General features: G+C 40.1%; 1 protein-coding gene across 4 annotated transcripts in view; it reads left to right on the forward strand.

The window, feature by feature from the left end:
- GLRA2 (glycine receptor alpha 2) overlaps positions 1-15775 on the forward strand; it is a 182477-nt gene extending 166702 nt beyond the window's left edge. The window contains exon 10 of one of the 4 annotated variants that reach the window (XM_047765799.1): positions 15384-15669. In XM_047765799.1, coding sequence (XP_047621755.1) covers positions 15384-15662 — 279 coding nt within the window. In that variant the 3' untranslated portion in view covers positions 15663-15669. Of the gene's footprint in view, positions 1-15383 lie in introns of all 4 variants that reach the window. The other 3 variants (XM_047765801.1, XM_047765800.1, XM_047765802.1) reach the window with 3 other exon arrangements.
- The last annotated feature ends 7314 nt before the right edge of the window (positions 15776-23089 follow it).

Here is a 23089-nt window from a genome sequence, read left to right on the forward strand (position 1 = left end):
AAAACTGTAACATTTAGAATGGATAGTAAATGAGGCCCTACTATACAGCACAGGGAACTATATCTAGTATCTTGGGACAGACCATGATGGAAGAGAATATAAGAAAAAGAATGTATGCTTATGTATGACTGGGCCACTATTCTGTATAGCAGAAATTGGCACAACACTGTAAATCGACTAGACTTTAATTTAAAAATAAAAAATAATTTAAAAAAGAAAAGGAGAAGGAGGCAGAGTCCCCATTATGGACCACATCCTGTGCTACATACCTTAAGGCACACTGTCTTAATAAGAAACTCGACTGGTCGGCAATTAGATCAATGGAACCAGGTATTTTTGAGTTGTGCCCAATCCCTGTCTTCCGTGCTTATTATAATCGATCTTCCCTCTGGGCCTACAGACAATTTGCTGTCTTAAATCTTAAATCCGGTAACCATAGTAATGAAGCAGAGAGGAGGGAAGATCTTGGAGATGCAGTACAGATACTTCAAAACAAAAAACAAAAAAATACCCCTCCATTATTTTCCATTTTCCTAATTTTTTTTTTTTTTGGCACGAGTGGCTTACAAGAAGCTATAGTTGAAAGTGCCAAGGAACCAATGGTTGCAGGGAAGGGAGAAGAGAGTTAGGGCATGGCTGATCTGCAGAACTAAATAATGATCCAGAAGAATGGAGCCTCGATTGTGGTTTTTTTGTTTGTTTGTTTTTAACCCTTTCTTGGGCCGCCCCTGCGGCACATGGAGATTCCCAGGCTAGGGGTCCAATCGGAGCTGTAGCCGCCGGCCTACACCACAGCCACAGCAACGTGGGATCCGAGCCACGTCTGCGACCTATACCACAGCTCACGGCAACGCCAGGTCCTTAACCCACTGAGCAAGGCCGGGGATCAAACCCGCAACCTCATGGTTCCTAGTTGGATTCGTTAACCACTGTGCCACGACGGGAACTCCTTGATTGTGTTTTGAGTTCACTGCGCCACTCTGAATGTCCTTGGGAGAAGCAATACAAAAGTACCTTCTGAGGGTTTACAGTGTTCATCTGCTTCAGTAACTGCTTTTTTTTTTTTTTTTTTTTTTTTTTGTCTTTTTAGGGCCATACCTGCGTCATATGGAGGTTCCCAGGCTAGGGATCCAATCGGAGCTACAGCTGTCACTTTACGCCACAGCCACAGCCACGCCAGATCTGAGCTGCGTCTGCGACCTACACCACAGCTCACGGCAACGCCAGATCCTTAACCTACGGAGTGAGGCCAAGGATCGAACCCGCAACCTCATGGTTCCTAGTTGGATTCGTTTACCACTGCGCCACAACAGGAACTCCAGGAACTGCTAATTTTAAAATAGAACCTATGGTCCGTACTCAGAGAAGACCTAGCTGACTGGGATCATCCAAATTCCAAAAGAAATATGACTGGCCAGAGAAAGCAGGTTTATAGTTTTTCACCTGGAGAAAATGTGTTTGTTCTGCAGCTATTGAAAGTGGTGAAGTGATGGGCCAGCGACGCCTCTTCCCTCAGGCTCTGCCTCACTGCCCTTCCATCAAACCTTCCTAATGCTTCGCCGAGTCACACCTGGGTGATTTCATCATGATGTTAACCTGCCTCTTCAAAGTTGGGAGGAAGAGATCAAGGCCAAAACCAAATATAGAGCCGATCCTACTGATTGAGTTCTCAGTTCTTAAGTTTATTGAGCTCCCTGCAGAAACAAACAGCTCACCAAAGTTTGATGGCCAACAGCATTGATTCCTCTCCCTCTGACCTCCTTTCAGCAGAAACTGAGTGATGAGGAGAGCAGAGGAGAAAAAAGCAGTGCTCTTTGGAAGGGTGTTATTATGGCGTAAAGCCTCTAGGCAGTCAAACCTGGCTATAAGAGGGGCCTCCACAAACATCTTATACAGACCTCTAAAAACACATCCATTCTGTGCCTAACTCTCTATATAACATGAAGTTACACATTACTATTTGGGGTTTGTTAATTATTCTATATGATCTATCATATATTCTATATTAGAATCTTCAAAATTATAACAGCAGCAAGGGATTTGCTAGTCAAATGAAACCCTTAGAAGTGATAAAATATTTTGCAAGGCAAAAATAAATGAAAGAGAAAACACACAACCAAATTGTTGCTGTGGGTTGATTACACTAGAGCAGGATTTTTCTAAATGGGATCAGAATGACCAGAAACTTCCAGGAAGTCAAGGAGGGCACAGCTTATTAAATACAGCTTTTCTGCACTTGGATCAGCCCCTTCAATGTGGTCTGCCCTCCTGGACTTCTTACCTTAGCAATTTTCATACACAGACACTCCCACAATGAGGAGGTATGTAAGTGGTCATCTCGTTCCCTAACCCACATGCTACATCAATACCCAACATCGCCAACAAATGATTAAACACTTAAGTACCTCCAGCAACAAGGAATTCATTACCTTGACGTCATGCTCCATGTTCAGTGAGGGAGTTGTCAAAAGTTCTTGCTCACATTGAGTTGAATTCTGTCTCCCTGTAACATCAACCGATGGCTTTGGATTAGCAACCTTGGAACCATTACCACAGATCCTCTTCACTCTTCTGAAAACACCTGTCGTGTGAGCCAGGCTCATCTGTTTTCAAGGCCGGCCTCTCTTGCTCCTTCTGGGCTGCCTTGTGTGGTGTGCTTCAGGAACATTCAGCGCCCTCAGGCTCTGCCTCACTGCCCCTCTGTCAAACCTTCCTCAAGCTTCGCCAAGTCACACCTGGATGATTTCATCATGATGTTAACCTGCCTCTTAGCCTGCACTCAGGCTGTCTTATCTCCTACCCCCTTTCCTATCCAGGAAATCAAGGACAACAGTCCATAAGCTGGGATATCAATGACATTCTCTCTTTCAAGAATTTGAAGAAAGAGGGCTCTAATGAGATGATAGTAATGACGTTCTAGATTGTTCTAATTGAAAAGGTTCCCATAGGGCTGAGGTTGGGGATGGCCCGCTTGTAATATGCATAAGTAAAGGAAGTTGAAAGGAGAAAAGCAGAAATGGGGGAGAATAACAGACCTGCGAGATTGAGAATCATCTCATTTTCTGACTTGCACATTGGAGGTCCTGGACCGCGGAGCCCTGTTCACATCATCATCAATATCTTCACCGTTGCTAACATTTCCTGAGTACATACTGTATACTGCAGTTATAAGCCCTTAATGTGCATTAGCTCAGTGAATCCTTTCAAAGCCCCTATAAGGAAGATGGTATTATTCCCCCGTTTACTACAGAGGAGACTGAGGCACGTAGAGGTCTGTATGAATCACCCAGCTCCCACACTGCTTAGTGGCAGAGCCAAGACTGGAAACCAGAAGTCCTGGATCTAGAAGCCAGGCTTCTTACCTTTACAAGCTGTATCTTCTCTATCCTTGGAGACTTAGGAGATTTTCTTACTATATTCTTATAGTCATTTCTTTAAGAAGTTCCCCCACTTAAGCTGTCATGAGGAGGTTTCAGTCCTTTGTAACAAATTCTCCTTGATTAAGATACAGGAAGATGAAAAGAGACTAACACCGGACCAAATGGCACAGACAAGTGTCTTTGAGCTGCTCTGTAGCTGCATTAAAAAGTAGGTGCCAATAAAGAAGATGTGCTATGTATATGTGTGTACACACACACTCACACACACAACAGAGTACTACTGCATCATAAAAAGAGTGAAATTTCCCCACTTGCAGCAACATGGATGGACATAGAGATGATCGTACTAAGCGAACTCAGAGAAAGACAAATAGTAGATGATATCACTTATATGTGGAATCTAACATATGACACCAACTTATTTACAAAACAGAAGAAACTTATAGACATAGAAAACAAAATTAGTTCCCCCAAAGGGGAAAGATAAATTAGGAGTTTGGGATTAGAAGATACAAACTTCTATATATAAAATAGATAAATAACAAAGTCCTACTGTGTAGCCCAAAGAACTATATTCAGTATCTTGTAATAAACTATAATGGAAAAGAATATGAAAATAATATATAAAACTGTACTTCAATTTTTAAAAAAGTAGGCTCAGGGAGTTCCTGTTGTGGTGCAGCAGAAACGAATCCAACTAGCATCCGTGAAGATGTGAGTTTGATCCCTGGTCCCGCTCAGTGGGTTGGAAAACCGGGACTACCCTGAGCTGTGGCATAGGTAGAAGATGCAGCTTGGATCTAGCATTGCTCTGGCTGTGGTATAGGCCGGCAGATGCAGCTCCAATTCACTCCTAGTCTCAGAACTTCCATATGCCATGAATGTGGCCCTAAAAACCAAAAAAAAAAAAAAAAAAAGCAGGCTCAACTAACCAAATGAGGCTCTCTTTATATAGGTCACTTTCCAGTAACATATCTGTAATATTCGTGTCTATCTTCCAGAGGCAGTGCATTTGTGGTATTATTACAGAAAGAAGTGCCCTCTAACTATCCTTTGATTACTCTAACCTGACATTACCTCTTCCATAGTATCCTGTGGCCTGTACATTCCTTTACCATAGCAGATATCACATTAGATTGGAATCATTTGTCTGTATCAGGGTTTCCAAGCCTCAGCACTACTGACATTTGCCTGGCTTTATTGCGGGGGACTGTGCTGTGCATTGTAGCAAGTTTAGCAGTATCCTGGCCTCTACCCACTAGATTCCAGTAGCACCCTCTGCCCCATTGTGACAACCAAAGATGTGTCCAGACATTGTTGGATGTCCCCTGGGGGGCACAAATCACTCTTGGTTGAGAGCCAATGGTCATCATGTTCTAGACTTCTCCACCAATCCCACAATGACTTAAAGGGCAGAACTCTGTCTTTTGTACCCTTATTTCTTTCCAATGTTTGGTATATTATGATACTCAATAAATCTTAATTCGACAAAAAAGAAACTATAGTAACTTGCATCAACATGGTATTTTATACTCATAAGCCTAGTACCTGTATATCTGTATCTGGTTGGGTTTAGTCAGGACACAGACACTATACATATTACTAGGATAAGGGGATTATTATAGAAATTACAGTTTATATAATGGGAGACTAAATGAGGGAATGAAGGTCTGGATGGCTATAGCTAGGAGACAACTTTAAGCTGAAGCTCTGGTGGGGAAAGCAGGTGTTTACAGAAAAAACTGAGAAGTTACCTTATCCAAAGTGGGATCATAAGATGGAAGCCCACAGAAAGGTCTGGAATGCCACTGTGTCTAACAAAGCAGCCTCATCTGACCCCCATAGATTCTTCAAAATAATGGCCTCTGCTTCCCTTCTACCTTCCAAATCTCCCACAATCCTCTCACTGGCAAACCTTTACCTGGAATCAATCAAGGAGAGAATTCTGGGAAATGTAGTTCTTTCCAGCTTTAGACAGGCACTTCTACACGAGTGGCAGTGTCAGGTAAACAACAGATTATCTCACACAGTAACCACTTTTTGACACCAAGTATAGATGTTATATACAAAGATTAAAGCATAACAATGGACTGAAGACTTTGTCACAATCACCCAAGTTAGAAAGCAAGTCAATGCTTGATATGATTTGTTGTTGCTACTATTGTTATTGCTTTTAGTTTGGCAGTGGACTCATTCTCTGATCACTTGTACCCTCCAGTCTGCACTGTATAGACAGTCTCAACATTCACTTTGTTTGCATCCTGAACAGATGGCAAACTATGTTAATAATCGAACAGCTCAGACTCCAGATGGAAGATGTTCACCTTCATGCTTCTTAGAATTTAGTGCATCTTCCAAGCACTCTGGTCAGACCAGAATTGACGGAGACCACTAGGCAAGAACTTCCATATGCAAGGCACTGTTTCCCTCTTGAGGCACTGAAACATCACAACCATGTTACTGATTTCTTAAATGACTCTCTTTAGTTGACATTAACTGAAAACATTTCTGCTTTATAGATTTTGAGCCAAAAGTCAAACAATTCTTTTTAAAGAATGATTTCCAGTCCATTAAAATAGGGTGCTATAGGTGAGGTATGGTCCAAAATAGAGTGAAGTATATATTTTACTTTAGAAAATTGGATTCAAATTGTACATGAAAAGGACCTATACTTCAGGATGGCCCACAAAGACTAAGATGTTTATCTTGGGCTGGCCCTTTCCAGAAAATGTTTGCTGGCATCTTAACCAGAGGGAGGGCAGCAAAAGTTGAGTTCTGAAAGGTAAAAGGACCTTACAAGAACTTGGCTTTTACTGTGGTGAGAGCCACTGGAGTTGGGACTAATGAAGATCCGACCCAGCTCACATTTTAATAAGATTCCTCTATTGTTGAACCGAGAATAGACATTACTGCTGGAAGGAAGGGTCTAGAAGCCAGGGGATCAGATAGAAGATTATCACAATAATTCTGGTGGAAATGACTCTGATGAGCCACTACTGGGTGGTGCAGACCAGCATGGAGTGGAGGGGCTGGTAAGCTCCTCGCTCTGGTTTGGAGATTGAGCTGCTTGAACTTCCTGGTACTAGATGTGTTGCATGGCCCCACTTAGATGCAGGGGAAGCTAGAAAATACAGTGTCTTCATGCTAAAGCAGGGCTTCTTAAGTAGGGGCAATTTTTCTCCCTCAAAGATCTTTGGCAATGTTTGGAGACATTTTTCACTGTCCCAACTGTGGGAGAGGGGTGTTACTTGCTTCTAGTGAGGAGGGGCCAGGAATGCTGCTAAATATCCTAAAATATACAACATAGTTCCGTGCCACAAAAATAATAACCTGGTCTCCAATGTCAACAGTGCTATAGTTGAGCAACCTTGAGTTCAAGAAAGACTCAGCATTGGAAGAAAAAAGATGGCTTTTCATGGACAACTAGGGGGCTTAGCCCAGGTCAACTCCCAATGGCCCACCCCCTGCCAGGTACTTCAAGGCTATGGCAACATCAGTTCTGGAACCCTAGCACACCCCAAAGCTGAGTTGTTCGTCTCTTGTCCACACATCCCCCCCCCCATTATTGGAGGTGAGCTTTGTCCTGATAAGAAACCCTGCTAGCTTTTTTTTTTTTTTCTTTTTTTTAAACACACAGAGGTGGAGTTCCCGTTGTGGTGCAGTGGAAACGAATCCGACTAGGAACTATGAGGTTGCGGGTTTGATCCCTGGCCTTACTCAGTGGGTTTAGGATCTGGCATTGCTGTGAGCTGTGGTGTAGGTCACAGACTCGGCTCGGATCTGGCATTGCTGTGGCTGTGGCGTAGGCTGGTGGCTACAGCTCCAATTCGACCTCTAGGCTGGGAACCTCCAATATGCCACAGGTGATGCCCTAAAAGGACGAAAGACAAAAAATAAATAAAGTTCAACAGCTTGGAGCCCTTCCTTGTGTTGTATCTGGTTTGACTGCATCCTAAACACAATCAACTGTAGTAAACTGAAGATGAGGCACCCTGAGCACAACTGAAAAAAACCAAACCAAACCAAACCAAAACAAAAAAAACCACACAGAGGTTTGTCAAAATAACATGTGTGACTGAGGCAATGAACATTTTGTGTAATGACAGCTAAATGGTGCACTGTTCCATAGTGCAGGTAGTAATTTAAGAGATTTATGGGGAAAAAAAGTTTCCATTAATTAAAATTTCAAGACTTAGACTGATGTTTGGTGATAACCATAGATTTATAGGAATTTTACTCTCTAGGTCTCATTTATTTGTTGAAATATTTGCATGTATATGATACACACTGGCTTTTCATTTACTGAGCTTTATTATTTTGATTTGTGAATAGCCGCATAAGTGAAAAAAAATCTCTCTGTACTCTGAAGTATTCGTCTATTCCATTTATTTTCTTTGCAAAGAAGTTCACATTTTTTGCTAAGATTGTTAATAAGATGGATCTAATTTTACATATTTTCACACTATCTGGGCTTCTCACTAGCTTAACACTGGGCCAAAAAAAAAAATGGGCAATGTTTCAAATACAGATAATAAATACCTCAGTTCTTGAGTGGCACTGTTGAGTTTAGGTTTGCCCTAATTTTATATAAATTCAATATGCAAAAATAAACCACACAATAAATAAGAAAGGAAAACATTTTTTATATTATGAAGGACTTTTTTTCTGTCATTCACTGAAGAAGCATTTACTGCATATATCGTATTTAACATAGGCAGCTTTAGCCAAGTATTGTTTTAGGTTCTGCAGCTATCAAGATATGCAAAACTGGGTCCTTCCATTTGAAGGTCACATGAAAGAGACTGACATGTAAATAGCTGATTTTAAAGTATGATGCAACAGGTTTCATCATGAAGGCATGTAACCACGTGCTACAGGAGCTGAGGAGAAACCCATGGCCGAGGCTCGGGGGTCAAGAAAAAGCATCTTGATGGGAGCTCGCCAAGTGAAGAGAGGAGAGGGGTATTCTATGCAAAGAATAAAGCTAAAGGCCATGGAACCCCACGAGAGAAGTAGGTTTAAGGAAAGACATAGGAGTCCTTGACTGTCACACAAAGGATCTTGGGACTTATCATTACGGAGATGAGAAACTGTTGAAAAGTATGAAGCCAGGAATGGAAGCAACAGGCCAAGGCATTCCTTCAATTCCACTTGAGCAGAAAGCAGGGCTGGCTTCAAGAATTGGGGAATCCAACGCAAAATGAAAACATGGGGTGCTTGTTCAAAAATCATTATGAATTTCAAGATGGCTATAGCAAAGCATCGCACCAAGTATACGACCCTTCTAAGCACTGGGCCCTGTGTGGCACAGTACACATGCTCACAGCGCCAACCCTAGCAGAAGATAACAGGGCAGGGAGAGGAAGAAAACATTAAGACCCCTATTTGCATACTGCCTAGTCTGCTGTTGGGAAGAAGCAACCAGCTAGAGGTTAGTCTCAAGGGACTATATGAGTCAGCATTATAGTCATATAGTCAAACTCAGAAAATGGCCAAATGGCTAATCTCTTGATTTTAAAGGAGAAATGGAAGAGCAAAACGGTTGAAAGACTGTCTAAAACTCACCAATCCAGGAGGTAGTAAAGATGAGAATTCAATCTGAGCCTTTCTGATTCTATCCCCATGTTTCCTTCGCTCCTCTATAATATGAAGGTCAGGGAGTCTGCAGTGAAAGGAATAAGATGGACGTTCTTTGGGCAAGACTGATCCAGAGGCTGCAGAAAGGGCTGCAAATGGCAAAGAAAGGGAAATCAGCTAAAAGACAATTGCTGTCTTTTCCCTTCCCCCAGGGAGCACATCCTTTCTGAGACCTTATTCAGAATCAACAGGATCACTTTAAGCACAGTGGTTGAATAACTCAAGGGCCCAGCATTGTACCAGGGAATAGGGCTCCAGAGATGACTTTGGCACACACCCAGGAGCTTACCCTCTGGTGAGTGAAGATTGTAGTGGAAATAAGCTATCATAATCCAGAATCCCTGTGTACCTATTCTTTAATATAATTGGGAAGCCAACAATTTTAAACAATGAAAAAGACATAGGAAATGAATTTGAAAAACCCATAGGGAGCTACAGAGTCTTTTCCAGATTAGGGGAATCATAGCTGATTTGCACATTGCCTCGTATAGCTCAACAGTATAACCATCTATACCTTCTCCAACTCTAAAGGCTTCAGGCTCATCTGCACTCCAGTAAACCTTCGTACATATCTCAAGAATTTCATATCATTCTCTATTTAGAGCTCTATGATCCCCCCAAAACCTAAAGTCTTATTCATTTTTCTGCTTCCCTTGGTTCTTAAAATAAAGCTCCAAACAGGCACCATGGTTTGCAAGACTGCACGTGATCTAGCCCCTGGGTCATTCTGAAACGTCTCATCCTACTTTCCCCCTGCATTCCACGAGGCATCCTGCCATATCTCAGTAGCAAGCAAACCTTCCTATCTCAGACATCTCTTGATTCTGCCTTCATCTCTTTAATGCCTCTCATTTTTCAGATCGCTAATGAAATATCACTTCCTCGGGGCAAAGCTTCTTCTATCGGCCAGATTAGACCAGGACCTCCATTAATAAGCTCTTAAAACACTTTATAATTTTCCTTCAGAGCCCTTATCATAGTTAGTAATTCTGGATTCATGTGATTCTTTCACAAATGTTTGTCTTCGCATCAAGACTGGGAACGACCTGAAGGCAAGAGTCATCTGTTTTGTTCACCACTCGATCCAAGGCAGAAGGCAAAGGGCCTGGCCTCTCCCTCAGGCCTTTTCTGACCACTCAATCAAAAACATCCACTCCTCTGCCACTCATTGCTCTTAAGTCTCTTACCTTGATTGTCATTCTTCAAAGCATCCATCATTATCTGTTTGTCTATGCTTATGTATAGTGTATACATGTGTGTGTATACATGTGTTTATATACATGCATAAACAAGTTTGCATGTGGACATAATTTCTCTACTTGTTACTGTTTTCCCCACTAGAATGTAAACTCCAAAAAAGAAGAAACTTCATCCTTTTGTTCACTGCTGTATGCCCACCACATACCTGGCACATAACAGGTACTCAAGGAATTATTTGTTGGAAATATAAATACATAAATGGCAAGTGCTCAAGAAATGGACACCAGAAACTTCTTCAAAAATCAATCATCCTATCCTGAAAAGGAGATGATCCAATGACATGCTTTTCTTTTGGAAAAAAAAAATGCTATTCACTGTCTGCCCCCAAATGACATTGTGACAGTTTTCATCATTCATTTCTCCACATCTCATTAAGCAACATGGATTATATTTGGTTTATTTAATTTCAGATTTGTTTTTCTACTAAGTTCAGTCAGATTCTTCCTCCATAATTGAATGGAAGCCAGCTGGGGTTTGATAGGGACAAATTCATAAAAACCAAAGACTCCCAGAGTCTTTGGAATCAGACAGCTTGGGGATCCAACAGGCCTGATCCGAATTTCAGCTTCAGCATTTACTAGCAATATAACTTCAGGAAGCCACATACCTCCTCTCAGTCTCAATTTCCCTTGAAAGCATGTGACTTGCAGGGGTGGCTTGGTGAGAGGACTGAGTGTGGTTTTAAGAGCATGGAATATCATTATAATTAATAAATGATATCTACTTATTATTCATATCTACTCCCAAGTCCCCGTGACATAGAGAGGAGAAAAGTGAGGCCACCAGAACTGAGAATGTCTCAAGGATATCCCTCTTCCCCAAGTCTAGGGGATAGAGATTGGCAGGCCTAGAATTAAGCATCGTCCAGCCTTCATTTGCTCAGGGGACTTTGTTTTTGTTGAAGACCTGTTTGTGTTTGGATTCACACTGTTTCCTAAGGAGGGCTGGACACTCCATTATGTCCTTGCGTTGACTGAAGTTCACTACAACCTTCGGTTACAACTGAGCAATTTCTGAGTCCAACAGAATGATGAAGATTCAATCAAAGAATCTGGGTGAGAAAAGGGATGAAGAGTTTTCCCCTACTTGAGTTTTCAGGAGTCCTTTTATTTTCTCCTTTCTAAGACAGAAAAGAAAAATTGGAAGTCTGGGTCTCACTGAAATCTTTCATTATATAAATCCCATATTCTTTAATTATATTGAAGTTATTTGCTTATAACAAAGAATTCAGTACAATGCAATTCTGGTGAGCTTTAGGTTCAATTTCACATCTAGACAAGAGCTATTCCAAACCCAGGAAGGAGTAAATTTTACAATAAGAAAAACTGATGGATAAGATAAATAAAATAAGATGGTGAGTCTCAAACAAACTGCATAGTTCCATGGCAGTGCTTCATACAGCAGACAGGATTTAGGGAGATTTTATCAAAGTGGGATATAGAAATTGAATGTACTGAAACTTTGACTGGATGATTCATTCTCTGTGGGAACTTAATCAGTGAATAACAAAACAGTGAGCTAGAAGTATTTACTGCTCAAAGTTACCGAAGATGGTGGGTCAGCAGCAATAATTAAGACATTGGTTTTCTGGCTAATTAGAAGAAGCGGTGAATGTATGCCTTAAGTTCTTTTCTTATGGAGAGGATCAAACTGACTCTCCCCGTGAATACATTCAACTGAGCTGTGCCTACAGACTGTGCTTTATTTTAGCTTCAGTTTATCCATGACTCAAGCTCATCTCCATTTTGCCCTCATATAGGAATCTTGCCATATTAACATTTTATTCTGAACCTGCTATAAAGGCAATTAGTCATTCATTATAACACAAAAATTCAAATTGCTTGCAATTATGTCTTCTGAATCAAAACTATACCCTTTGATGTGGGTAATTTAAAGCTCTATATTTAAAATGCATTGAATGAGTCATAATGGTAAATAAGAAGACCCTGAAACTAGCATTCATATCTCCTTCACATGAAAAATTAAATGGATAATTTCTACCTACGACAGATTTATTTTTGTGGTGGAAAATTTTAAAGAATTGATTTAATTAGTTGTAACTATGTTCAGAAGCATAATTTGAAAGTGTTGAATGAATGAGGAAAGTATTTTCAAGCATAGAGAAAACTCTCTTAAAATTCCCTTTGTTCATTATTCGACAAACATTTATTAAGCACCGACAGTTTGCACAGCAATGTATGACATAATAATAACCTAACCTGGCATCATTCCACTCTAGTTCTGCTAGTTAATTGAATGAGTTAATCTCTCAGTTGTCCATTCACAGTATGCGAAGAAACACTACAGAAATTAAATGAATGACTCAGTCTGAAAAGAAACATGGATGTATGTGTTTAGGTTTCCCTTTGCTTTATGAGCTAAAAACAGGTTACTAGCTAAATGCTCTTTCTATTTCTTCAGGGGCCCAGGAATTTTCAAAGAATCTTATCTCACATAGGCAGTGAACTCTATACTTAATCATGGCTTTTTAAATATTTATAGAGGTGAGAAGAGCAATTTGCCAAGATTCTACAGATATGGAAAAGAAAAACAGCAGAGTAAATTTAGGCAGATAAAGGTAAATGTATATAGAGGGATTGTTTCCACTTGAAAAGTAATCTTAGACTTAATAATATTAAATGGGTTGAGCATTTGAGAGCTGGACATTAGAGCTGATCAAGGCTACTGGTTTCCAATATTTTACATTACAGTCACTGAAATTTTTCTTTTTAAATAAGGATCCTCAGAATTTTTTTTTTTAACATGGATCCTCAGTTCTCATTCCCAGAGATTCTGATTCAGTTGATGTGGAAGAGGCTGGGAGGTGAGGCAGTCATAGATACACCTATAAAAGTTTCCAAGCAGCCAAAGCTGAGACCCATAGCCCAAGTCCAGCCTTAGCATTTTGGCATGAGGTCTCCAAGCCCTTGAAAGAATAAATACCTTGTCTAAGATCAACATAGTTTATAACCCTTGGAGCCAAGCCTAGAACCCAAATAGCCAAGTTCCTAGCCTGGACCTCTCTTTACTAAACCAACTGGCACCATTTCTAATTCTCTCACATTACTGGTTAAGATCTAATTACCAGTTAGCAATAGGTAGGAAGCTTATGACTGCTTATAACCCATGTGACTAACAAGTCCCCTCTTCCTAGTGACTAATAAGTCTTCCAATGACACTATAACAATTCATATATCTGTTTAGGGCACATTTAAAAATACATCACCTATTTGAAACTTTTGCACCCATAAAATGTATCATTCAAAGAAAGCAGATTTAGGGAGCTCCTGCTGTGGCACTGTCTCTGCAGCAGCTCAGGTTGCTGCTGAGGTGCGAATTCAATCCCTGGCCTGGCGCAGTGGGTTAAGGATCTGATGTTGCCACAGCTGCGGCATAGGTCACGGCTTCAGCTCAGATTCAATCCCTGGCCCAGGAACTTCCATATGCCATGGAGGGGAAAGAAAGCGGATTTAATATTTGAATCTGAGGTCTTAATATAGTCTAATACAATCTATTATAGAGGCAATATAGCTGAGTGCATGGAAGTTCTCTAATGTCAGGCTGGGTTTTCTGAGCCAGCTTCCTTACATGATAATGCCTTTAGGGTGGCCACCTCCACTGGGTTCTGAAAGTTCCATGTGGGTAGGGCTCTTGTCCAACTTCATTAACTGTTTCTAAGCATCTAGCAAAATGCTTGCCATAGACTCAACACTCAACAATTAATTGTTGAATGAAGAAATCCGTATTACATTTTGTTAAGAAATAAGAGTATCCTGAACCAACTAGTGCCGGGAAATCTCATATACATAAATGCACTGGGAAGCTGGTTTTATAAAGGAGTAGTTTCACAATTATTTTATTAGAAGAGCTTTGGCCTGATTTTCCGGATCTAAATTTGTCCTTCCTGTACCATCTGGATTACAGTTGGGCTCTCTCTCATTATTATGTTAAAACTCCTTCATTCAGTATATCTTTTATATGTGTGAAGGCACAACTGACATGCAATAAACACTGAAATGAAATTAATACCAAATGTTGCTGTCTATTGGAAAACATAACCAAATTAATTAATGTAATATTATTCTCTGGCAAAATAAAGAGTGCAATGCCTTTGGTGACTCAAAGCAGTGGCACCATATTGTAGAAAGCAGTAATCTAGCTGCAGAAGAAGATGATTCAATTGATGGCTATTTAGAATTAAATTTTTCTTAAGTCATTTTAATCCCATATTTTCAACCCTACCATTGTGACCCATCCACACAAATTCCATACATTTGTCTCTACTCTGGGTATTTGCTCTTCACCATGAGGTTACAATTATTCAGTCTTTTATCTAATTCAAGTAGAAATAATCAACACACAAAATACCACTGACATCAGCTAAAATGACACATGTTTAAATATGGTAGAAACGAACAGCCGAAGAATCAATGTAAAAAAACTGACGCTAGAAAAATTAACCACAGTAGAAATATTCAACACCAAACAATGAATATTTAATTTCTGCTATATAACTGCGATGAATTAGTGGGCTGGAGGGGAAAAAGGTATACATTTAAGGGTTTAATATTAGATCTAACATTGACATTTAAGCCAACATCAATGGAAAGAAGTGGGCTGTGAATGGGCCACAAATACTAGAAGTTCCTAGTTCAGGGTCAGGTACACAGCAGGGATTCAGTAAACACTTTTTTGAATGAATGAATGGGTGAATGAATGAATGAGTGAATGAATGGTCGTCTTCATAGACTTAGAGTATAATGTTGGGATTTGGAGACTTGGCTTTAAAATACTCTCTTCAAAGCTGTGGATTAATAAATTAGATTTTGGGAAAGTCAGTGCTGAATATAATATAGGTGTTTCTGTTTAATTAATTTAAATGACCACAGTCATTATTTTTACCCTTAATTTCTCCACCTGAAAAGTTAACAAATTGTATCTGTTCCATGAATAATTGAGTGAACTTGAAAGAGAACTCCCCATTCCAAAAGCCTCCCACACTACCAGTTAAACTGATTTATCCTTTTACTTCTGAAGAATTTTAGGCATCTTCCATCTGATTTGACTGACAACCAGTCTGTGCTTCCTCTGTCTTTATTCTTCCAGGAAGAAGATGTTACTCGTGAAAGTCGTTTCAATTTCAGTGGTTATGGGATGGGTCACTGCCTCCAAGTGAAAGACGGAACAGCTGTCAAGGCCACACCTGCCAACCAGCTCCCACAACCCCCCAAAGATGCAGATGCCATCAAGAAGAAGTTTGTGGACCGGGCAAAAAGGATTGACACGATATCTCGAGCTGCCTTCCCACTGGCCTTCCTCATTTTCAACATCTTTTACTGGATCACATACAAGATCATTCGGCATGAAGATGTCCACAAGAAATAGATGTACCCTTCAGACCCTGGGACATTCTTGCTAACTGTTGTGCTTGTAAATACACAGTGAAATTGTCTTTACATCACTTTGACAGAGGAGAAGACTGGGGGAGGGGGGAGGGAGGAACATGGGAGTGGGGTTCCTGGCACCTACATGAATAAAGATAAGTTATCCGGGCAATGAAGGAAAATTGTTTGCACAAAATTAAGGTGTTACAGAATCACATGAGCATAATTCCCTTCATAGTCTTTAGCATTGCTCTTTCAGATGACGCATTAATTAGACATGATATGCAAGGTCAAGTACTTGAGGGTTATTTGTCTTTTGGTTTGGTTTGGTTTGGTTTTGACTAATTCTGATACTGAAAAGTTAGTTCAGAACAAATGCAGGTGTGAGGGTGGGCGTGCGCATGCACATGCACACACACACAGACACACGCATACAAGGAAAATGCTTACCATTTGACCATGATGACTAGCCTATAGTTAGTCGAGGACCAAACTTTTTCAGGAAAATGCTGCCTCGTTTTTAAAACTAGCCTCCTGAGCTACGTTCTTTACAATGTCTGTAATTAGTGTTTCACCTGAGAAAACCTTTTGTGAGTCATAAATAATTTCTACTTATTGAGAAAACAACAACAAAAAGATAAATATCAATCACAAACAAAAGATTTCTACTTTACTGTCCGTGTAGGTGTGCATTTTAATATTCTTTTTCTTTCCTGGATGTATTCGGGGATTTAAATTGTGTATTGTGAAATTGATTTGATAGTATGCCCTCTTAAAAATAAATGCCCATTTTCTTTTAGATCCAAGTTAGCACACTACATTTTCTTCGCTTTGGCTATATTTATGTGCAATTAAGTGCTCAAGTGTGACTTAGCCATTGCAGCCTCTCAGCCACAGTATTTATGGAGATGATGTGTCCTGAATGGTGTAGCTCCTATCAGCTTGAACTTTCCATTTCTGCTCTCATTGTAGGTGTAACTATTAGTCCTAATGTCAACTGATCCATAATTTCTACTGTTAATTCAAGTGAATATTGTTTTAAAGAATATTGTTTTAAACTTAAAGAATTTTAAAATTGTACTGTGATTTTCATAACCCGTTGCCTTTTTGGTACCAGAGCTATGTGGTTTGAATCCTGGCTACATGTTTTAAGTAAGAAAAAAAAAAAAAAAAAGACGTATTTTTGCTTACTCAGATAAAAGACAATCTGTAAAAATATAATGAAATAATTAAATTTTACATGTGCTGTAAAAGGGGTTGTTAAAAATATTTGTTCAATTTCAATAAAGCTAAGTGTGCCACAGAGGTTCTCTAAGAGTCTTTCAATTTTTGCTTTCAATGTAAATGATTTAGATAACAATGATATGATAACTTGGATTTTTGTTTCTGCTCTTCTGCATAAACTTGAGGCACTTATATAACTATTACACTTTTGTTGTAATATAATAGTGGCTTATATTATCCCAAAAAAGTAAGAAAAAAATGTTATCCTCATTGCAGAAATAGGGGAAATGGAGACATGGAAATATTAGTAGTCATGGCGAGCAAAATCAAATACAGGATATTTCACATGAGATCATGGAAAAGATCCAAGAGCACTGAGGAATCATAAAATACCAAAGAGAAAAGAAATTTAAGAGACCATCCTAAATACCTATCCACTTGGTTTTGTCAGGAATGAAATTTCATGATGAAAAACAATGCTGAGAACCCCAGTGAAATAACTCATCTTGGCCCTTGCTGATTTTCCTTACCTAAAGTTATCCAGCATAAAATTTTCAAGATGTGCATTCACAAGTTGATATTTATGGCCTTTAAAATCTACTCAACTACTGAATCATTTCCATAGACAGGAATATCATGGAATGGCTAACAGCAAGAATTTCAAAGAGAAAAAACTAGCTTAGCCACGTATCAACGGTGTTAACTTGTATAAGTTACCTTCTGAGTAACTCCGAATTCAGAGTTTTAAGAGGATAAAGTGAGAAAAATGCAAGTAAAGCCATTAACTTGGTGTCTAACAGTAAATTCTCAATAACAGATAATAATAAAAATTAGTATTATAATGAATTTCACTACACTGGGCAAGAAGCTACACACAATTCCTAGCTTTGGCAACATTAATGCCATGCTTTTGCCTCATTCCTCTTTTTTTGGCTGCACCTATGGTATGTGGAAGTTCCCAGGCCAAAGATCGAGCCTACGCCACAGCAGTAACCCAAGCCACAGGATTAACAATGCTGGATCCTTAACTGCTAGGCCACCAGGGAACTCCTGGCTCATTTCTAAAATAGTATTTCTTCTGTGTTATTACTCATGCCTTTCCAAACAAATAAGGCAAGATCTTTGGTTGTTCTCAATTCTCTTCCTTCCACTGAATAATAGTAAAATTGAAGATAAAATGCCTCCCAAACATGGGCCTGACTCCCTAAGTGTCCTAGGAAAAGCCCTGATGCTACATATGGTGGGATGGGGTGGCACCATAGGGGCAGATCCTAAACTAGAGATCAAGTCTAATCAAAGTGTGTACCATATAATTTTAGGATGGAGGGTGTGGTCCCCACATTAGAAAAATTATTAAATATTCACCTCTAAACATATGTGCCAGCCACTCAGGTCGGGAAAAGTATTCTGGATGGCAGGGGAGTTTCTCGACTTTTCTAATTCTAGGCCACGTTCGGTGGAAAGAACTCTTGAATTTGGGTCATATAAATGAAATCTCAGGGAAAGATTTTGAGCATTACATACTCTGGCAAAATAGATACTTCCCCTATAATGTTATAGGATATTTTACGTAAGACATTTTTCTTTCACAATGGTACTTGAAAGGAAATACTCAAGAGTGGCCCTGAGGAAGAGAACTTACTCCCAGTTTTCATTAGATTGGAATCTTCTGGAAGAAAACAGTTATGTTTCCATGCATTCTCTGCACCACCTGCCAAAGCTCAAATGCTCAATGAATATTATTACTATCACCAGGAAAAAGTTGGTGAAGGAGGATATGCTGTGCCTGTTGACAAAATTATATTTTTTTCCCAATCAAGAAATGACAAGAAGTAACCAACTATTGCTACCATTTTTCAGATAATGGATTACTGGGGGATTTGCCTTTTAAACATTTTTCAATCCCTACCACTTGGTTTTAAGAACAGATTGAGATGACTTAAGGGCTAAGACTCTTTATGGCATTTTCAAACACCTTGTTCCAAAACAGATGCTACAAACCAGACTGGCTGTAGATTTTTTAAAATCCTTCCAAACAGTATTAACATTAAGCTCCTCATCTATGCTGCTGAAGAGAACTGCCAAATTCTGAAAGCAAATTTTCCAATAAAGATTAAATGAATATCATTTTACATTTCACTTACTCCATTAATATCAAGTAGGTTCTAACCAAGATGCAGCATAAAATTGTATATCATATGATTCGCAGCTTTGGAAAAGAAAAAAAAAAACCTCTTCAGAACATCTTTTAGGATTTTTGCATCTCCTAGTTTAAGCCTGAAGCCAATTTGTGGAACAAATATTAAGTCATGCATCTGCCAAATATTCTTTTTTGACCTTTTAACCTCTGCTTTAAAGTTTTTCTTATTTGCACCAATTTTGGTTTGTTTTTTTCTTTTTTTAAAGTATAGACTGAATGATTCAAGGAATGGATGCTCTTCATAGATCACAAAATAGAAGAATTAAATATACACCATAATTTCATATTCATATAGTGTTTTGAACATACCAACGTATGTTTCCATGTCTACAACAGCATTCAATTCTAATAATCATCCAAGGTAGCCAGATCACAGAGTCAATATCCATCCTTTGGTCAATGATAATGAGAAGCTCCATGAGTTAGACACCTCCTCCAAGTCATCTATCATTTTAGAGGTTGAACATCTGGCATAATTTGTTTCCTAATTTCTCAGACTATATATTTTCACTATATCCACACTGACTAGGAAAATAAAAACCTGGAAAATGAAAAGTCACGGTACAACTGACCTACCCTCATGGGTGACAAAATAAATCAGTAAAGGACAGCATACAATAGAATATTTCTGTTGAAAGTGCCTAAGAGAAATAGCTCAAATGCTGCATACAGTGTTAAGAACATCTTCACTGAGAGTAAATACCTTGTGTTATTTAACAGCCAAAAAAAAAAAAAAAAAAAAAACAAAAAATACTGGAGTTGACAAAAAAATCCAGTGAGGTTCAATTTAGAAGGTATTTATTTCCATTTCTGAAGGAGGGAAAATGACCTTCACATTGTCACACATGCCCCCATATAAGAAAAGATGCAATATTGTACTTTGGTGCACATGTATTTTAAAAATAACAAGTAATACAGTTTGCTCCCAGCTGAGGGTAGTATGTAGTAGATGTTTTTAGACCTCAAGCCAGCATTTAGAAAGCCCATTATTATTTGGGCATAAATGATTCATAAACAGAGAGGAGAGCAAAGCTCTGAGATGCTCTCTGTGAAGCATGTGTCGCTGCAGCCTGCATCTAGTAGGCACTGGGGCTGGGCATGGAGTAGACTAGCTGGTCAGTCCTCACACAGACTGAAGCCTCATCAGAAGCTCCAGGTCCTCAGAAAGGACAGAATCAAGAGCTAGGAAACCCTTCCTGTACAAGGATCAAAACTCAATGAGACTTGATCAATTTCAATGGATAATCATTTCTTAAGCTACCCGTGCTTTCTGAGGAGAAAACTTTAGGAGCAGGTAGTGAGAAAGAGGGAGGAAATAAAAAGAAGACAGTAGCGAGAAAACCCCCTTTGAGGCATAAATCCAAACATGTCACTCTGCCTTAAACCTCCAAAGGCTTCCCATCTAACTCAGAGAATAAGCCAGAAGCTTCATTGTGGCCACATGATCTGACTTCCTCTCCTCTCCCACCACCTGTTCCCATGCTCCCTCCCTCCAGGCATCCCGCCCAGTTCTTGAACATACCAACCACACTTCTACCTCAGAGCCTTTGCACTCCTTGTGTGGTCTACTATAACTACTGCAATATGAAATTATCATCTAAACATCAAAAAGCCTGACTAAAAGTGAAAAGGTCCTATCAAGAGGCAGCATGAACAAACTTCTTTGATAAAAGGGGACACCAGAGCTTGTATTGGTTCACTTTGACTTAACACAGAAAGGAAAGCATTTTCCTGATTTAAGTGTTGAAAGATTAAGTTGGTATCTAGGGCCAGTTAGAGGCAGTTAGTAGGGGGGCTCTTGCTATATCTGACTCACATTTGTGTAGCACCAGTACAGTTACAAGTTGCATTCACATACATTCTGCCACATCATCCCGTGATCACAGGAATGGTGGCCTTAGGCAAGTTTCTCTCACAGCCCCAGTTTATTCTCCTATAAAACAGCAAAGAATGGTTTCCCATCAGAGCCCCTGGCATGGAGTAAACCTGCAGTGCATGGCAACCATCATGGGCATCACTATCAGAGGCAGAAGCATCATCATCATCATCGCCATCATCATTTGAAGGATGAGAAAATGGAAATACAGCACAAGTGAGAGACTGGTCCACCATCACAGTGGCAGATCCAGCCATTGTGCACTGGCCGTGAGACTCAAGGCAATGTTTGCAGAATGGGGATGATATTTGCTCCACCTACCCACCTCTCAAGGCTGCTGTGAGACTAAAATGAAACCACAAATGTCAAAAGTATCAGAAAACTCTTTTATGAATGAGGAAAGCAGGACACAGGGAAGTAAATTAACTTGCCAAGGGCACAGAGTTTACAAATGGCACCACCAAGATTCAAACTCAGGATGGAGACACAATTAAGATGGTGGAATAGAAGGACTGGAGCTCAACTTCTCTCCTAAAAACAATAAAATTCACAACTAAAGACTGAGCAATCTCCACCCAAATGGACCAGAAACCTTAAAAGATACCCTCCTCCAGAAGAAAAAGAGGAGGCCACATCAAGAGGTAGGAGGGGGGATTTCGCGATATAAACAACCCCATACCTCCCAGGTGGGAAGCTCCACAGACTGAAAACTAACTGGTTCACAGAGACTCACCTACAGGAGTGAGAATTCTGAGCCCCACATCAAACCCTCACGTGTGGGGACCTGGCACTGGGAGAAGGAGCCCCTGGAGCAGCTGGCATTGAAGGCCAGTGGGGCTTGTGCACAGGAGCTCCACAAGACTGGGGGAAACAGAGACCACATTCTTAAAAGGCACACTGGGTCCCAGGGCAGAGCGAGGTCTCCATGGGAATCTGGGTCAAACCTGACTGCAGTTCTTGGAGGACATCCTGGGAAAACAGGGGTGAATGTGGCTTGTTGTGAGGGAAGGACATTGAAGGCAAAGCTCTCAGGAATATTGAGCAGCTGCCTTTCTCTGGAGGTGGCCATTTTGGGAAAATCTGGCCCCACCTATCAGTCAGCTGAGAAGCCCCAGGCCAAACAACAACCCAGGTGGGATCACAGCCCCGCCCCTCAGTAAACAGGCTACCTAAAGACCCCTCAGGCACACAGCCACCTCTAATCCCATCCAGAGACTAAGCCCCACCCACCAGAGGGATAAGAATCAGCTCCACCTACCAGGGGGCAGGCATCAGCCCCTCCCATCGGGAAGCCTACAGCAAGCCCCCATACCAACTTCAGCCACAAGGTGGGCAGGCGCCAGAAGTAAGAGAGGCTACAACTCTATTATCTGTAAAAAGGTCACCACACCAAAAACCTATAAAAATGAAAAGACAGAGAACTATACCTCAGATGAGGGACAAAGAAAAAAACTTAGAAAATTAGCTCAGTGACCAGAAGATTCTCAGCCTCCAGGAAGAAGACTTTAGATTGTTGATGCTGAAGATGAGGCAAGACATTGGAAATAAACTGGAGGCAAAGATGGATAACTCACAGGAAACACTGAGCAAAGACATACAAGATATAAAACTTAAGCAAGAAGAGATGCAAAATACAATAACGGAAATAAAAAATTCACTAGAGGCAGCTAACAGCAGAATACAGGAGGCAGAAGAACGAATAAGCGAGGTGGAGGATAGATTAGTGGAAATGACGGATGCAGAACAGAAAAGAGAAAAAAGATTGAAAACAAATGCAGAGAGTCTCAGAGAACTCTGGGACAACGTGAAACACAACAACATCCGTATTATAGGGGTACCAGAAGGAGAAGAGGGAGAGAAGGAGACAGAAAAAAATATTCCAATAGATAATAGCCAAAAACTTCCCTAACATGGGAGAGGAAGCACTCACTCGAATCCAGCAAGCACAACGAGTACCACATAAAAATAAACCCAAGGAGGAATACACCAAGACACATATGAATCAAACTGACCAAAATGAAAGACAAAGAGAAAATCTTGAAAGCAGCTAGGGAAAAGGAGTAACATACAAGGGAACCCCAATAAGGTTATCAGCAGATTTTTCAGCAGCAACTCTGCAGGCCAGAAG

Source organism: Phacochoerus africanus, chromosome X (genome assembly GCF_016906955.1).
Source record: "Phacochoerus africanus isolate WHEZ1 chromosome X, ROS_Pafr_v1, whole genome shotgun sequence".
Classification (NCBI taxonomy): Eukaryota; Metazoa; Chordata; class Mammalia; order Artiodactyla; family Suidae; genus Phacochoerus; species Phacochoerus africanus.